The sequence below is a fragment of the Thermobia domestica genome, chromosome 3, assembly GCF_964235325.1.
Source record: "Thermobia domestica chromosome 3, izTheDome1.hap1.1, whole genome shotgun sequence".
NCBI lineage: Eukaryota > Metazoa > Arthropoda > Insecta > Zygentoma > Lepismatidae > Thermobia > Thermobia domestica.
This window is the reverse complement of record NC_137456.1, coordinates 44,063,989-44,083,150: the sequence shown is the minus strand read 5'-3', so window position 1 is coordinate 44,083,150 and position 19,162 is coordinate 44,063,989. Positions and strand designations below refer to the sequence as shown.

The 19,162-nt window shown below is 33.4% G+C and overlaps 1 protein-coding gene across 2 annotated transcripts in view; it reads left to right on the top strand.

Annotated features, from left to right (window-relative positions):
- Positions 1 to 17,228, top strand: part of LOC145680337 (fatty acid synthase-like) — a 248,780-nt gene extending 231,552 nt beyond the window's left edge. For both annotated transcript variants that reach the window (XM_081750725.1, XM_081750724.1), the window contains exons 30-34: positions 461 to 944; positions 2,251 to 2,705; positions 8,336 to 8,506; positions 9,246 to 9,461; positions 16,969 to 17,228. In XM_081750725.1, the coding sequence (XP_081606851.1) occupies positions 461 to 944; positions 2,251 to 2,705; positions 8,336 to 8,506; positions 9,246 to 9,461; positions 16,969 to 17,082 (1,440 nt within the window). In that variant the 3' untranslated portion in view covers positions 17,083 to 17,228. The remainder of the gene's footprint in view (positions 1 to 460; positions 945 to 2,250; positions 2,706 to 8,335; positions 8,507 to 9,245; positions 9,462 to 16,968) is intronic.
- Positions 17,229 to 19,162: the final 1,934 nt, after the last annotated feature.

The following is a 19,162-nucleotide window of genomic DNA, read 5'->3' as shown; positions in this document are numbered from 1 at the left end:
CAAACAATATATCTATTTCGTGAGAAGATCGTTACTTTAAAACACTTTACACATACAAATGAATATTTCATAAAACGGAGCACTTCTAGTAAGATCTAACAGCAAGTGCCATCTTGTGTGCTCATTGTAAAACGAATCAAATACTTTCTTTTATATATTACATTTTTCGGTATCAGGAGACACAACCAAATGAATCAGTGTCTTGTGTTGTAGCTGAAACATTACGCTATGTTATAGTACAATATTTATAATATGTAACGTTTCATTGCGCAGTAGTTAAGGCAATGAGCTGAAATATGTACTGACTTCCGGGTGGTGATCCACTTATAGCGATAAAATTTAAATTTTTACCAATACAACTTCCCTCAAGAGCCTCTCTGTTTTATCATTGATACAACAAACTTAATTCGCTTAGTAGTTGTTACTAATTCTTGTTTTTTTTTTTTTTTTTTTTTTTCAGGTATTAAAGGATGCCTTTTTGAAGAATCAAACAGAGGAAAAATTCCGAATTTCTTGCCTCCCGAAAGTGACAGGAACTAAGAACTTAGATGTAGTCTCGCGCAAACTCTGTCCAGAACTCGATCATTTCGTAGTATTCTCTAGTGTAAGCTGTGGACGTGGTAATGCTGGACAATCCAACTACGGGTACGCGAATTCCGTCATGGAACGAATCTGTGAACATCGACGAAAGGATGGATTTCCCGGCTTAGCCATTCAGTGGGGAGCCATAGGCGATGTTGGAATGGTAGCTGAGAGGATGGGGGATAATTCGACTGTTGTCAGAGGTACTTTACCACAGAGAATGAAGTCATGTTTGGCAACAATGAATACATTCCTTCAGCTCTCTTATCCTGTAGTCGCCAGCATGGTGGTAGCTGGTACACATGCCATGAAACCAAAGAAGACTCAGATCTCCATTGTGGACATAGTTGCTAATATTTTAGGTAAGATTATATATATACCCTTATTTGTAATCTGTACTATAGTACTATAGGTTTAACATTCAAAGTAATACAAGACATGTAAAAGAAGTTAAGGTGGATCACTAGGTGTTCTCGGTGCTATGATAAAAACTGCTTGAATAGTGCGGCCTTGCCAGGTATTGTCGTGTGTTTACTGGTGCCAGATAATAAAGGAAGTAATTATGGAATTCTGCTTGGATACTAACTGGAGAAATTAGTTTTCGACTCTTACTGCAATTCACAGTTAAGTTCCGCTTCTAGAACTGCAACGCAAGAATCCAGGAATTAAACGTACAAATTTGGCAACAACGCATTATGGCGTTCTGCACAAGTTTCTTCTCAAAATCTATTTTCTTAAATGTAAATTAATATTTAAATAAAATATGAAACATAACACGAAAAACGGTCAAACAATATATCTATTTTGTAATAAGATCGTTACTTTAAAATACTTTACACATTCAAATAAATATTTCATAAAATTGAACACTTCTTGTAAGATCTAACATTAAGTGCCATCTTGTGTGCTCATTGTAAAACGAATCAAATATTTTTCTTTTATTTGTTATCTTTTTCGATATCAGAAGACACAACCAAATGAATCAGTGTCTTGTGTTGTAGCTGAAACATAACTTTGTCTTATAGCACAATATTTAAAATATGTAATGTTTCATTGCACAGTAGTTAAGGGAACGAGCTAAAATATGTACTGACTTCTGGGTGGTGGTCCACCTTAAAAAAGAAACAAAGAAAAAATAGAAAAGGCCGATTGATTACTGCAAAGGAGAATTTTTTGTGGATTTTATTCAAGTACATATCTTGGATTTTTTTCCTACATAGTCACCATACATTCTTGATAGAATGGTACAAGTTTTTGTAGACCCTCTGTGTAGAAATCTGCCATTTGAGACTTCAGCCAGTGGAGAACTAGTAGCTATCTTGAGAACGTCACTGCCATTGGAACTTCGGCAAGCAAGTCACTTTTCAGATGTACGAACAAAATAAACATAACAAAACAAAAAAATTACCAAGAGTAAAATCGGGACTATATGAAGGGTGATTAAAATGATTAGACTATCTATATCTCATTCGTTTCTCACATGGCTACGAGTTAAAATGATATGAGTACCACGGAAAACAAGGATTGTGTTTTAAACCTAATTTACATAAAATGATTTGTGGAAATCTGTGCGTTATGGGACTTTTAATGATTAGATGTAACAGTCGAAATGAAAAATTCCACCATTGTTTATGTAAAATTTGTAATTTTTTCCCCTTTTATTTCCAGGTATAAAAGATAAGAAGTCCGTAAATCCTCAGACAACTTTAGCAGATTTGGGCATGGATTCTCTTATGGTCACCGAAATAAAGCAAATTCTTGAGAGAAATTCGACCGTCACATTAAGCTCGAAAGATATTAGGAACTTGACATTCAAGAAACTGGAAGATATAACTAGTACATTAAACATACTTGCCAAAACAGCTTCAGAAACGAGTGTAGCAAGAAGCACTAGTTCACCATCCAAACAGCAGGCAATGCATAACGAGGTTGCTGTGCTTATTCCGTCGGAAGTGAATGTTACTGCGACTGCTAACCCGTTATTTATTCTTACGTCAACTGAGAGCAAAGTTACAGCTGTTTGTCCTCTCGTAAACAAATTAAAGTGTCCTTTGTGGAGTCTTCAATATCCACAGCGAGTTACTTTCCAGTCACTTCAAGATGAGGCTAGATTTTACATCCAGGTACGTGCTTTCATTTTGAACAAGTTTATATACAAGATAATTATAAATTAATTTAAGTAGTGGATAATAAGCAAAAACTGATAAACTCTAAATCAATATTAGTAAATAGATATTAGTTATCCTATCCGAACTATATGTAAAACTACATGAGCTGACGTAAAATAAAGGAGTACTTCCGGTTGACGTGGAAAGTGAAAAATGATTGTAGCTTTCCGGGACTAACCCACAAGAAAATTAACAAAAGTGAATATTTTTAAATTTTACAGTGCTAAACGGGGAATGAAGAAATTCACCATGTTATTTAAATGGGCTTTTTTTTAACCTATAATCTCATGTTTTAGGTACTTGAAATTGGAATAAAAACAAATTCGGTGTGCTTGTACGTTTTCTATAGGATTATTTAACAAAGTTGCTAAAAATAAAAAAAAAAAAATCTAACTTTAGAGTGGTTTTATGGGGAACTGAAAAATCTTCCAGATGTTATTTGTATCTTGTATGGTACACCTTTTACACCCCAAAATTATTGAGCACTTCATGTAGGGTTACAATGATTAACTTTGGCATGATTGTAGCTATTCAGGACTAACCCACAGAAAAATTGCCAAAAATGAATATTTTTAACTTTTAGGAGATCTAAAGGGGGGATGAAGAAATTCTCCATGTTATTTAAATGGTCTAATGATCTCATATTTAGGTACTTGGAATTGGAATAGAAACTTCAAATTCGTTTTGCTTGTACGTTTGCGTTAGTGTTACCCAAGTAAGTCACCAAAATTAAAAATTTCCAACTTTTGAGTGTTTTTATGGGGAACTGAAAAATCTTTCCCATGTTTTTTATATGGGACATCTACACCCCAAATTGTTTAGGCGCTTCCGGCAGGATTAGAATGATGAAATTTGGCATGATTGTAGCCTTCCGAGACTAACCTACAGAGAAATTGCCAAAAATGAATATTTTTAGTTTTTAAGGGGTCTAAAGGGGCGATGAAGAAGTTCCTATGTTATTTAAATGAGCGTTTTGTTGGGATAGAAAATCTCGTCTTTTAGATAGTTGAAAATAGGAAAAGAAACTTGAAATTCGACAAAATTGTGGGTTTAAGAGGAGTGAGGCTGTAGGCCGAGCAAAGGTGGGGATCTGGGGGCAGAGCCCCCAGCTAGCCGCAGACTATATAAAACTCCATTGACACCAATCCTTGGATTCCTTGGATACCAATCGTAACAATCACTAGTTCGGAACTTGAATTATGATTGCAAATGAATTTAGCACGCCTTTATTCGTTAGCTATGGTATACAAATGGGCCATGAACTCCTTGATTAAACAGATATATTGAATCACCCCTGAGGCTCCCTCAACGCTAATATTTAAATACTTTTTAACCTATATTATAATTTACACTCTACTATAATTAGCTTCCAGAAAGAAGGAAAGGAAGGAAAAACAAATTACTAATACTTTGCAGATAATACACCATTAGAATTAAAAATCTTCTTATATAGTGAGAGATTCATCTACTATTTCAATAGTTTTACTATACTGATTCTGTCTACGTCTTCCTGGGATCAGTTAGGGTTGGGTCATGTTTTTGAAGTTTAATAAAATTATGGATTGCTCTTATTTATTTCTTATATGAAGAAGTCTTTTGTTCTGTATGGTTGGGAAACATGGTTGGTTACTCTGAGGGAAGAATGTAGACTGAAAGTATTTGAAAACAAGATCCTGAGATGAATATTCGGATGCAAGAGGAACGGGAATAGGGAATGGCAGAAACTTCATAACGAGGAACTACAATATTTTTACCATTTACCAAATATTGTTAGGGTCATCAAGTCTAGGAGGCTCAGGTGGGCAGATCATGTAGCCAAAATGGAAGAAAATAGGAATACTTTCAAGGTTTTAACTGGAAGTTCAATCGGAAAACGATCATTAGGAAGACCTAGGCGCAGATGGGAGAACAATATTAAGATGAATCTCGCAGATATAGGAATACAAAGTAGAAACTGGTTCCAGTTGACTAAAGATAGAAATTAGTGGAGAAGTTTTGTGAACTCCATAGGCCATAGTGTTAGTTAGTTGATTAAATGGTAGTCTATCTAAAAAGAATCAGTGTTAGTTTGTAATGAGAAGATTTCTGAGAAGAATGATTGCATATTGTAATTGAAGTTTTGCCATTGCTTGACATGTTTGCCTATTTACTAATTATATCAAATCTTTAAATAAATGATGAACATTAATAAGGCTGATTTTTTTCTACACTCAATATTTTTATTTCATTTTCGAAATACTTTTCATATCTTATTAATAAATGGAAGATATATACTTAATGCTTATATAATATATTACATTTGTGTTAGTAGTGCAAATTATTATTTTCTGGTTATCAGCGCCGTAACTTAGATTTTTTTTCTGGGAGGCAAGCATTAATTTACGTATTTGGGTCCCCTAGAAAAAGCCGTTTCTCTAATTCTGGGGCTCCCTCTTTACATCTTTCTCTTACTCTTTATGGACCCTCAGAGCCTGTGGACCCTCCCGACAAGGTCTACGGGACCGTTAATTACGCCCCTGGAACCGTCCCATACATGACAAAATAATTAAGGGGATAATATTGATAAATCTTAAAGCCATAGGAATAAATATTATTTCTAGGGCCCTTAATAGTAGACATTGTTTACTGAAATGGGCCCACAATTCATTTTTCTTATATTTATCTTTTGTGTGTTGTTTTGTTCATGAATGTAGTGAACCTGTTTGATGCTTCATTTATAATTTCATGTCCGTATCTTATATGGAGTAAGAAAATTTTGTCTTAAAATGGACCCTTCGCGATCGGTTGGGATCTTCTCTGCGGGGCAGTTGCTCCCCTACCCCCCACAAGTTATGGCCCTGCTGTTTATGATGTTCGTCATAAAAGTCCTTTTCGAAAAAGTAAGCAATAATAAATCAAAATGAAGTATCACAAAACTCTATGTTATAATTTTCAGCGACGTGAATTAAGATCGATCATATTCACGTATTCATTTTTCTGAAGATTATTTTAACATGGACGTGTTAAAATATGCCAAAATGATATTATTTATATCGAACCTACATCGTATCCGATATTCAAAATGGAACATTTCCAGTGCCTATACCAAAACAAACTTTTGAATATAGCTTCTGTATAAATAGGAGATTAACGTACATAAGAATCTCCGTGATAGAGTTAGTCCAGAACTTCGGAAAATAGACAGAAGTGCAAAAAAGACCGCCTAAAATATCCGAAAACAGGAAATACCTAACTTTATAAGTAGATTTTAAAAATTGCTGTATTAGCACAAATATAATTATAGAATCATTTATTCTGCATTTATTGAAAATACCGAAAGCATAAAACTATATAGTTTGTATGAAAAAGTAATAATAATAATAATAATAATAATAATAATAATAATAATAATAATAATAATAATAATAATAATAATAATATAATTAACGTGCAGTAGACTTTACCTTTAAGGCAACATACCTTTAATGTATTTGCGTGATCCAATATTGCAAACAATCGACATTTTCTCGCACATCTATTAAGCCACTCGCACCGTGGCAAACACATTTAAGTACACTACCACATACACTGAATTAACATACAAACCCACAGACATGATTGACAATCTTAATTATATGCCTCACTTAAAGGAGTTCATGATCTTCGTCTACTTTAGTTTAATTGTAATTTTTACACGATCAATAAAAGATTCCAATTTATTTACTGCGTGAAAGCAGTGAATAATAACATTTGGTTGACATTCAATAAAGGTCGAATATAATAGAATAGAATAGAATACTTTATTAATCATTGAACAACTACATGTTGTAATAGATTTCATCAGGAATAAAATTAATATATATAATAATAGAAGATAATATACAAGAAATAATATAATAAATAGTGATAGGGAAAATAACAATGAATATAATAATATTCAGTAATACAATGTAAACATTAGTATTACACTAACTTATGCTAGGAGTTGATCATCATGCACTCCTTGAACTTTTTCAAACTATATAGACAATAGTGTATAAGCATAATTTTAATATATCTTTTGAAATCTGTTAAATTCATTACATGCGTAGTTTAAGGGAGCAAATTAAATAGTCTTATGCCATTATATTTGTAACTTTCTTGTGTCTTACATAATCTAACATGTGGAGAATTTTCAACCATTTCGAAACCTTCAGATAAGTTTGGCATATTATGCTCTTTCTTTTCTCCGTCGTTTATCGCCACTTCATCATCACACGAATTATGTTTTTGTGACAGTTTTCTCTACGATTGCCTATGGATGACTGAAAACCAGGTGAAACTGCATTCTTCTGTTTGCAATCTGTCTGACACTAAAAATTCTTGTACTGTAATTACTTTGAATTACCCAAACAGCAGGTTCAAGTGTAAAGTCCGGGTAGGAAAATTTTTGTCCACGAGCTTTCACGTCGAAAATGGTCTGAAACAAGGAGATGCGTTGTCACCATTATTATTTAACTTTGTTCTGGAATACGCTATAAGGAAAATCAAAGATAGCAACCAGGGCCTAGAGTTGAACGGTCTTCCCCAGGTTACGGCATATGCTGATGATGTAAATTTAATAGGGGATGATAGGAGAACAATAGAGATAAATGCAGAGATCTTATTAAACGCTTGCAGGGACGTGGGTTTAGAAGTAAATGCAGAGAAAACTAAATACATGGAAGTGCGTCGGGACCGTAATACAGCAAATTATGGATACGTTAAAATATTAAATCATACTTTTGATAAAGTGGATAGTTTCAAATATCTAGGATCAATATTAACAGAGGAAAATCATGTTCACGAAGAAATTAAATATCGACTAAAAGCAGGGAATTCGTGTTATTATTCGGTTCAAAATCTCTTGTCGTCGCGAATTCTGTCGAGGAATTTGAAGCTTAAGCTATACAAAACGATAATCATGCCTGTTGTTCTGTATGGTTGCGAAACATGGTCACTTATTCTGAGGGAAGAACATAGACTGAAAGTATTTGAGAACAAGATCCTGAGACGAATATTCGGACCCAAGAGGAACGGGGATGGGGAATGGCGGAAACTTCATAACGAGGAACTACATAATTTATATGGTTTACCCAACATTGTTAGGGTCTCGTCAAGTCTAGAAGGCTTAGGTGGACGGGTCATGTAGCTAGAATGGAAGAAAGTAGAAACGCTTTCAAAGTGTTGACTGGAAGACCAATCGGAAAACGACCATTAGGAAGACCTAGGCGCAGATGGAAGGACAATATTAAGATGGATCTCGCAGAGATTGGAATACAAAGTAGAAACTGGATGCAGTTAGCTAAGGATAGAAGTCAGTGGAGAGCTTTTGTGAACATGGCATTGAACCTCCGGGTTCCATAGGCCATAGAGTTATATTTATTTGTGTGTGTGTGTTTGAGTGTATGTATGTATGTATTAAGTGTATCATAGGCCAAAGATAGTGCTTCACAACTTTCATTCTTTATATACATTGTCAATTTTGAATGAAAATTGCTAAGTTTTGATAATTTAGCAGTCATTATTACGATTTTTTAAAAAAAAAATATTTCTAAGTGTCTTTTATTTTTCAAATTTGTTTTCAGCACATGAAAACCGTAAAATCCTCTGGACCGTATAATCTTTTAAGCTATGCAACTACAGCATCACTTGCATTAGAAATAGGACATCAACTTGAACTTATTAGGGAAGAAATAAAGATTTTCCTGGTGCTAGTTTCTTCAGAGGCAGCAAATTCAAATAATGAACACAGAAAGGTAAGAATAAATTTTCACTATATTAATACAGTCTTTGTGTAAGTTATATAAGTGTAAGTTATGTAAGTGTATTTTCTGTGAAAGACTGTAGGAGAAAGATGCTATTGCAGAAACTGATTTATGTTAAGAAAAAAATTAAAAAGTGACATTTAAAATTTTCTTGGTTGAAGAAACAGGATAGGACATCAGAGTATAGACGCATGTAAGTAGTATAGATTTTTAAACATGTATTAATAAAGGATATAGGTTTTGTCTTCAATTTATTATTTCTATAATAACATAAAAATATATATAATAAAATATTAATAATATAACCTAAATTATTTTTTCATAAGTAGAAGCTTTGCTTTGTAAATACTTAAATACAAATAAACTATTTGCTTAGCAAAACAATGTATTCACATTTAAAGACTACATACGTGTTATAGTTTCGCCAACTAACATTGAGGCTTCATCAGACACTATATCTGATGTCTGATGTAGTGTCTGATAAAGCCAAAGTGTTAGTTGGCGAAACTGTAACACGTATGTAGTTTTTTTAATGTGAATATATTGTTTTGCTCAGCAAATAGTTTGTTTGTGTTTAAATTATTTTGTTTATATTTCTTTTCTTCTTTTACTTTCCGAGACTGAAAGTTTGAAATTTGAACGATGAGACAAAGTTGGAATTTGAAATAATGAGGTAATAAATAGTCTAATTATTTGGGTTCTTACAACTATGTTTTATTTTTCTTTAAAGATGAAGTTGGATTCACAGTCATGGGAGACAAGGGTAGTAAAAGATACGGCATTCATCGATGTGAATGCGAATTTCAGTGTGAATCGATTGAAAAGCTTTGGATTACTATTTGAGCAACTGATCTCTCTGAATGAAATGGAAGCGAGGAAGGATTCCAGTGCTATTGAAAGGAATGACAAATTACCAGTAATGACCAATGAATTTGGAGTCCAAACGGTGAGTGTATACAATATTATATTTTCATATTTTCCACTTATTAAAAACACATGTTAAAAATTTTCATTTGTGGTGTTCTTATAATTTCCGTCTCTCTTAATGAAAGGTTAAAACCAGATGCTATTTATTTTAATTTTTTTAATATTGTTTCTGCTAAATTGAGGTAGGTTGTAACAAATAAATGTTCGATTAAACATGGTTGCTTTGAAGTTGTTCGATTATTTTAACCGCATTATAAAGACCAATAGAAAGTTGTTTCTACTATTATCTTCAAGTTCATTAATTTTAACTTTCAAAACAATTGCGTTTATTGTTCTAAAAGTTTCCGAAATTCCCTGCCTGATGTCAACAAAATTTTGTGTAGTTATATAGTTCGGATTTTGTAGCCATCGCAGTTTTGTCCATTTTCTCTTCGGTGCTAGTTTAGTGCATTTCTGGTCGAACCATGGTTTGTTTCTATATATTTCCGCGTGCTCCAATTTTTATTTTACTGAAATTTTAATGCTATCCCTAATTTCAATTCAAGTATCCTCAACACTATTGCACTCTGAATCTTCTAAAACCGAGAATTTATTCGAAACTTTAATCTAATATTCCCCTCTCACCTGGATCTCTTCTAATTTCTTTGAATTAAACCTCTACGTTTTCAGATGTTGAATATTTTCTTTATTCAGCCATAATCTCTCTCGTATTATCGCTACTACCAGGTAGTAATAACTGTCAGTCAGCTCCTCTGAACGACCGAACATCAAACAAAAGCAAGACTCTTTTTCTCTTTATTTAAACGTGATCAATTTCGTTACGTGATTTCCCATCTGTTGAATTCCAAGTATTTTTATGAACGTCGCCATGTAAGAATTTTATACCCTTGACGATAAGTTTTTGGATATTGCAAAGTTCACGAGTCTAATGTAGTTGTTATTACTCTCCTTATGTAGACTTTCATTCTCTATAATCGGTTTGAAAATATCCTCTTGTCCTACCTTCGCATTGAAATCCCCTAATAGAATTTTCATATGGTATCGCGGGAGTTGGTCAAATATCCGTTCCACTACTTTTTAAAAACTGTATTTTATATCATCATCCTTATATTCTGTTGAGGCATGTACACTCATGTCCAAAATTATTGTCACATATCTCTAACTGTCTTCTTGTAAGAATATAATTTAATAATGGTTTTGCAGGGTACTTTTAATACTGACACTATGTGTATAATCGGGAAATATATTTGGTCTAGGAATTAATTCGTGCGGTTGGTACGCACACATTGAAGCTGTAGTACAAACACAAAATACATAAATACCTTAAGAAAAATATTGTCCATCGCTAGCCACCACTTTCGCCCATCTGTCAGGCAATGTACGGATTCCGTGGCGAAAGAAGTCCTCATCCTTGGAAGCGATCCAGTCAGAGACCCATGTTTCGATATCTTCTGAAGAAGTAAACCGCTGTCCAATCAAATCGTTGTTCATGCAATCGAACAAGTAGTAGTCCGAAGGAGCAACGTCTGGTGAATACGGCGGGTGGGGTAAAACTTCCCATCCGACATTTTCTAAATAGGTTTTGACCGGTTTTGCGACATGTGGGCGAGCGTTATCATGTTGAACAATAAGTTTATCATGTCTGTTCTCCCATTCTGGTCGTGTTCTGGCCAGAGCTTGCTTCAAACGCATTAATTGTCGTCGATAACGTTCTCCATTCATAGTTTCACCCGGTTGCAGCAGCTCATAGTACACCACACCTTTCATATCCCACCATATGCACAGCATAACCTTTGCACAGTGAATATCTCGTTTTGGTTGTGATGGACCTGGTTCACCTGGTTTCACCCAGGCCTTTTTTCGTTTAGGGTTCTCGTAATGGATCCACTTATCATCACCCGTAATAATTCGATGCAGAAACCCCTTTCTGCTCTGTCGTTGAAGCAGCAATTCGCAAATGGTTTTTCGTCTTTCAATGTCTCTGTCTTTCAATTCATGTGGAACCCAATGTGACATCTTTTGAATCATTCCCATGGCTTTCAAGCGTTTGGAGACTGTTGTTTGATCAACGCCTAATGCTGCTGCAAGTTGTTCCTGCGTTTGACACGAATCCTGCTCGAGCAATGCTGTCAATTCTTCGTCTTGAAATTTTTTTGGCTGTCCAGCTCGCTCTTGGTCTGCCAAGCCGAAATCACCACTTCTAAACCGTGCAAACCACTCCTGACACGTTCGCTCAGCTAGAGCATGGTTACCATACACTTCCACCAAAATACGATGACTTTCAGTCGCACTTTTCTGCATGTTAAAGTAATGCAGCAGGACACCCCGCAAAAACACTTTATCAGGCACAAATTGCGCCATGTTCACTTAACTACAAACTGGTGTTGTTGACGCTTTAATCCACTGCCCTATACTACGAACGATACGCGATGACAGGGGTTTGCAACACATGTGTGGATACACGGAACTGTGGGACGCTCCGTTCGTTGCGCCATCTCTTGTCCACCCGCACGAATGAATTCCTAGACCAAATATATTTGTGGTAAATTTCAAAGGAAAAGAATTATAAATACGAAAATTATAATGAGTAAAATAAAATGTTGCTAAGTGGACATACTACTCTTTTGACATGAAATTTGGCACATACATGTCTTTGCGGATTATACACATACTAACATTATAAACAATACCGGACAAATTCGTTATCAAATTATATTCTTACAACAACATATTTAAAGACATACGACAATCATTTTGGACATGAGTGTACATTTAAAACAATAATATCCTTAAGAGTAATAAAAGAAATTCTATCATTAACAATTTTAACCCGTTTATTTGCTGATATTATTCGCTTGTGAACGAAAAAACATGTTCCTGGTTGGTAATTTTTATTTCCTTCCCCGTGAAAGAACGTAAAATTTCCCTAATTACAAGTTAATCAGAGAAACTTAAGTGGCCTGCGTTAAGAATAATTTGCACAATTAAAAAATATCAGAGACAATTTTAACGTATATAATTTTGTTAATCATACAAATTCTGTATCGTACATCATCGTACAAGGATTTGATTCCTACATCATCATACGAATTAAAGTCTGTATCGTACATCAACTTATTAATGAGGTGTGAGTGAAGATGGAATTATAACTAAAGAAAGTATTGCATATTTTTTTAGGCAAAGATAGATGAAATCTAAAAATATCGATATATAAAAAGAAATATTTCATTGTATGGAATTGCAACTACGAAATTGAAAAATTAATTATTATAAACTCAACCTGGAATATGATTCAGTATTACTGTGAAATATAGAAACAAAAATGATTTTCCGATGCTGAAATATATTACACTGTTTTACGTCATGAATCTCAACAAAATATTTAAATTAAATATATACAAATGTATATGTATGAGGTTACTAGAATAGCATGTGTCTCAGGTAGGCGAACTCAAGCAAGACAGGAGAGAGAGATTTTGATTTTTTAATTTGAAATATGTAACATTATACAGAAGATTGTTTGCTTTATATCCGATCATTTTTGACGGATACTTACCTTAAGAGATAGCGCGCTGCCGCCACCGCTGCAACAAGCTCCGGCACAGGACAGGCAGGGGAATTCTGTCCCACTCCTCCCTGCATGCTTTCCATAGATTATCCAAGGTGCGCGAGCGGCGGTGTTGAAAACATCGTTTCAACAGTTCAAATACGCACAAATCCATTGGACTGGCATCTGGGCTTTTCATAGGAATGTCTTCAAAGGAATTGCACAAATTCCTAATTTCTTTACAATTTCCTGATAAAAACGTAATGATGTTCTTGCGATATGACTCGAAACCTTGTCAATATGGATCATCACGTGGTACGCGTCCATTCCGTACAATTGTGACATCTCTCCAATAGATACGTGTCAGAATGGACTTTTGGAGGATCAATCTTGCATTCACCTTCACGTTTTTGTCCACATTGTGTATCAGCACTTAACCCTCACATTCGAATCCCGTAAGAACCATAAAGCCACGAGAAAAACTATCCCCGCACTGACCCGGACAAAGTTGCTGCGCCCCTTGCCGTCAATGTCACGGTATGTGTTTGCCTGAATGTGACCACCAGCAATGAGATTGCAATTCTTTTTCTTTCCGATTTTGTTAGTTTTTACTTTGATATGTTTGAACATTTTTGCTCTATTTCAGTACGATATTTTTCGCTCTTGGAAAGACAAAAACACTGATAGTGAACACATTTAAGAGAACAACAGGTTATATTCAGTAATTTGTCATTTAACACCTGTTTGAGGCAAGATATTCTCTGTAACATGTTAATTTTGCGAACAATCCTTAAAAAAGTGCAAATCCAAATCATTTAGATCTATTGTTTCAAAAACACAAAATGTGTTAAAATATTAAAATCTTATATTATGTGTATTTTAGTGAAACTCTTCTTTATGATGCATATTTATTTTATACCAAACATCTATTTAGCGAAAATCCCCAGTACCATCTTAGTAAAACTCTTATGATGCGCACTTATTTTATACCAAACATCTATTTAGCGAAAATTCCCAGTACATGTTAGTGAAACTTTTCTATATGATGCGCACCTCTTTTATACTAAACATCTATTTAGCGGAAGTTCTTAATACATCTTAGTGAAACCCTTGTTTAAGATGTGCACCTCTTTTATACCGCACATCTATTTAGCGAAAGTTCTCATTACATCTTAGTGAAACTTTTCTCTATGATGTGCATCTCTTTTATAACAAACATCTATTTAGTGAAAATCCCCACTACATCTTAGTGAAACTCTTCTTTATGATGCGCACTTATTTTATACCAAACTTCTATTTAGCGAAAAAAATATTAAGGAAAAAAAACCTCTTTAGCAATTCGTTAAATCATGGTTATACAATATTACCATTGCTAATTATTCGATATGTTATCGATAAATATAACTATAATATACTTTAAATACTTAGGAAAAAATGTACTGAATAGTAAGAGGTAGACATTGATACAAAAATTAACAACGTTTCAAAGCTATCACTTAAAAAAAACAATTAGTGTCTTCAAGTAGTTCTGGATAGAATGATTGTGTAAACAAAGTATTATATGTAAATCTCTATTTTTCATAAACCTTAATACGTGTAGAAAGAACATAGTCTTCTTCCTTTAAGACTAGTCACTCTATCGATATTTCATTACATAATTTGTGACATCCGCGAAAGAACTTACAATAGCAATTTTTATTGCAATGTATATATGTACGAATAAATCCCGAATTGCGGTAAGTACAAATGATAATTTCAAAAAAAAAAAAAAAAAAAAATCTTTATTTTTAGGATATTTCAAATCGACGCTTTGTCAGCGATGAAGTTACCATTTCTAAAATATCTCAACTCCTAGTAAAATAGTGAAATAAATAGTGTTTGTACTTTCATTTTCATATTAATTTCTTTGTCTATACAATATTATCATGAACCAAGTACAAAATGAATATGAAAAAAAAAACTATCTCAAGTAAAGATGTTTAATAAATAAATAAATAAATAAACATCTACACGAAACTTTTTTTTAAATATATAACAGAAGTCAGTGCAGAGCTTTTCTGAATGCGGCATTGAACGTCGGGGTTCCATAGGTCTTAGAGTTAGTTAGTTAGTTACTTTTAAAGATGAAACGAAATGAAAAATATAATCTTTTAAGTTTTACGTCCCACGATTATGCCGGCTAGGCTAAAAGAGACAGTGATGATGAGAAATGAAAGAAATGACGGAATGAATAAAGTGGGAGAAAATGGAAGAACACCGAGAAAACCTACGCACACGGTGTTTGTCCACTACAAAGCTCACTTGGTGCGAGCTGGGATCGAACGACGGACCCCATGCACCAGAGGTGAACGATCTATCACTGAGCCACCGCGGCCCCTTAGTTTTAAAGATGTTTAATAAATTCTTAAAATAAAGTAAATAATAAATGAAAAAATACTCAGTAAATTTAAGATATTAAAGAAGCCACAGTACTCTAGAAGTAGTCGAAATAAAGCAATAATATAGTGAAATAAGTTCATAAGTAACTGGGATTTATCCCTGACTTGAAAAGCCATTTATACTAGTAGACAATTTTAATATTTAGCATGGGCGCCCGAAGAAAATTTTCTAGCGGAGGACTCAAATCCCTGGTTTCTATATTATGATTGGTATTTTTTTAAAAAAAAAATTGTATTAAGAATATCTTAAGAAATTTAATACATTTTCGTGAGCCAGGGGGGCTCGGGCCCCACCCTGTCCTCCTCTTTGGGCTCCCATGATATTTACTCAGAACAAAGGCTTAATATTGCAGACATGGTATTTCTCCAAAAAATAGTTGAATTCGATTGTCCAACTTTATATTATTATTACACTTCCATGTTCCTTCAGTTAGAACTAAAACTAATAATACAGCTCTATTATTCTATTGCAAAAAGTCTAGAAGCAACATAATGCTGAAGTCACTAATCTCGAGAATATGTTCTGCTTACAATAAATTATGTCAAAAATATGATGAAATGCACAATGTCCCATAAGGCACTAAAAAACTGTTGCAAAAATATATTGTTACATTTCAACACACTAATTGTCTGTTGTGTTGACAAATAAACAAATAAATAAATAAATAAATAAATAAGCAAGTTTGTAAGTTCAAGTAAAGGTGTACTAAACGTATACTACAAAAGATACATATAAGATTAAGGTTTGAATAATAAAGGATTGGATTTATTATAACAAAACTTGTAGTGTTTAGTACCGTCAACACAAAATAGTACTGTCAATTAGAAGTATCTAAACATCAGAAGCATGTCAATGGAAAATCGAAATTTTGACATGTCATTTCCATTCAATGAATACCTTGTATAGTAGAGTTACAAACTAAACCAACTTTTCTTATCAGTAATACCATTTTGAAAAGCGCATTAAGTGCCACACATGCACTATCAATGAGTCAAGATGTTGTTACCTTTACAAAACGTTAGTCACTTGTTGTTGTTACCAGAAAACACAAGAAGATTGACCTGCTATTTCCTTGAATAATGTTTCCTGCAAGTATTGACTTTCAAGGCTAAAAAGTTGTTTTGTTAGTACACAGACTATATATAAAAGATATACTAAAGTATTTAGTTAATGAGAAATCAATTTTAAATGTTTCCGGAAGAATTCACATGTTTGGACACACTACCGTTCGAAAGTTAGATTCTAAAATGTAGACAAGTAGTAGTTAAAATAAATTATTTTAGGCATATGTCTCTCGCATTTTTTGTCTGGTATAATCATTTAGAATAAAGTAAATTGTTTGCAGGTTCTGTGTGGAAACTTGCAGTCTTACTCTTTTTTCGAACATTATACATTGTGAAACTGAGTTGCTTTGAACACAAATGTTCTGGAGGATTTTTTTTCTTTTTCGTTTTGCCACTTATTCGAATTTATTGCAGTACATCATCATATTTAGTATTGTATTTATTAACATTAATATTCTTTTTTCTTATATTAATAGGTAAGGAAAGGTAGTTTAACAATCCATATTGTTGAAGGCAACAATCATAATACCCAGAAAGGAGAGGCATTACAAAAGCAAATTGATGCCTTCAATGAGCTGATGGCTCAATAGGATAACTGTAAAAAAAATCTTCAAGTACAATTAGTATTATGTATAGCTACATATTCAAATTAATTGTATAGTCGTGTGTATAAAAGTATTAATTTTAAGATATTGTTCTATCATTGTTAAGGTAAAACAAATAATAAATAATTGTTGGTTTTAAGTTCTCTTTTATTTTTATTTCTGACCTTACTCAAGAAATTCACAATAAAGTTTCATATTGTATTTATTTCTGGAAAGTAAAAGTACAAGGAAAACTGGCAGATTATGTTTAAAAGATATAATGTTACTCATTCAAGAATTAGTAAAATTATAACACCCAAAAAATAACAAAAAAGTTACTATCTTAGGTATGAATTCTTCGAAGCAGTGATCGCCAAACCGTCGATCGCAAGCTACTAGTAGCTCGCGGGAACATTTTCGGTAGATCGCGTTAAGATGGATCACTAGGTGTTCTCCGGTGCTATGTTAAACGCTGCTTGAATAATGCGGCGTTGCCAGATAGTGTTGAATGTTTACTGATGTCAGATAATACAAGAAGTAATGAGAATTCTGAATTATTGGAGAAATCAGTTTTCGACCCTTACCGCAATTCACAGCTAAGTTTCACTTCTCGAACTGAAACTCTAGAATCCAGGAATTTTCTTATTGTGACTGCCACAGTAAACATACAAATTTGACAACGATGCATTATGGCGTTCTGCGCAAGTTTCTTCTCAAAATCTATTTCCTTAAATATAGATTAATATTCAAATAAAATGTAAAGCATAACACGAAAAACGGTCAAACAATATATCTGTTTCATAATGAGATCGTTACTTTAAAACACTTTACGCATTCAAATAAACATTTCATAAAAGTGAGCAGTTCTAGTTAGGTCTAACAGTGAGTGCCATCTTGTATGCTCATTGTAAAATGAATCAAATATTTCCTTTTATTTGTTATCTTTTTCGATATCAGAACACGCAACCAAATGAATCAGTGTCTTGTGTTGTAGCTAAAATATAACTCTATTTTATAGTGCAATATTTATAATATGTAACGTTTTATTACGCAGTAATTAAGGGAATGAGCTAAAATATGTATTGACTTCAGGGTAGTGATCCACCTTAACGCTTCGGTTGGGTAACCTTAATCAGTGTTGCCAATTTGGGGTAAAAGTCGCTAAATCTAGGGAATTCCACTTCCAGAAAAAAAAACTTGTTGATGACAAAAAATAAGACTTCCATCCTTCTCATTAAAGTTAATAAGTCTGATAAAAAAAAAATATGTTATTACATTTGTTATTTATTACTACGATAACTACACTTCAATTTCTTTCTTAGGTACAATTCAAGTTTCCTTTTTGTTATATACAGTTTAATTAAAATTGATTTCATATTTACTACATTAAATTTATAGGCAATAAACAAATGTAAGATTAAAAAAAAAAAAAACCTTGGTAGTTTTTTTGGTTGATAGCTCACAGTAGGATTTCAAAACAGTATTGTAGCTGAGAAGCTTCGTAAATTAGGCGACTACTGTTTCACAGCAATATTTAATCTTCTTCAACATATTTGTCTTATATTTTTATCCTTGATAATGATTACAACACAAAATAATCGAAATTACTGGAAAAAAATTCCCTTACTCTGTAAGTTTTGAGGCAATTTATAGTCAAGTCAAAACTGCGTTGAGGCTTTTTCTGTATATAAGGAATAGATTATTTACTACTCTACCAATTTAAAATGAATTGATTTCGAAATTTCAGGTCACACCGCAGTCTTTTATCAAAGGATAGCATGTGCAGAAGAACATAAGACAAAAAGTAATAGTGGTAGCTACTTGAACTATGTACTTACAGTATTTTTTCCTAAAACTGTTCAGAGTTGTTGAAAAAAATTACTGTGTGTAAAAATGGGACTTAATAACTGAATACCAAACTCAAGAGGGAAGGTTGTAGGTGTTCGCGAACCGGACAGAGTAGCGTGACGATCGTCGTGCTGAGCCAGAGATCCGTATTTGATTCACGGCTCAGTCAAATTTTTTTTCAGTTTGTTGTCATTACACCTTGAAGGTTATGGAGTAAAGAAAGTACAAAAGTCTAACA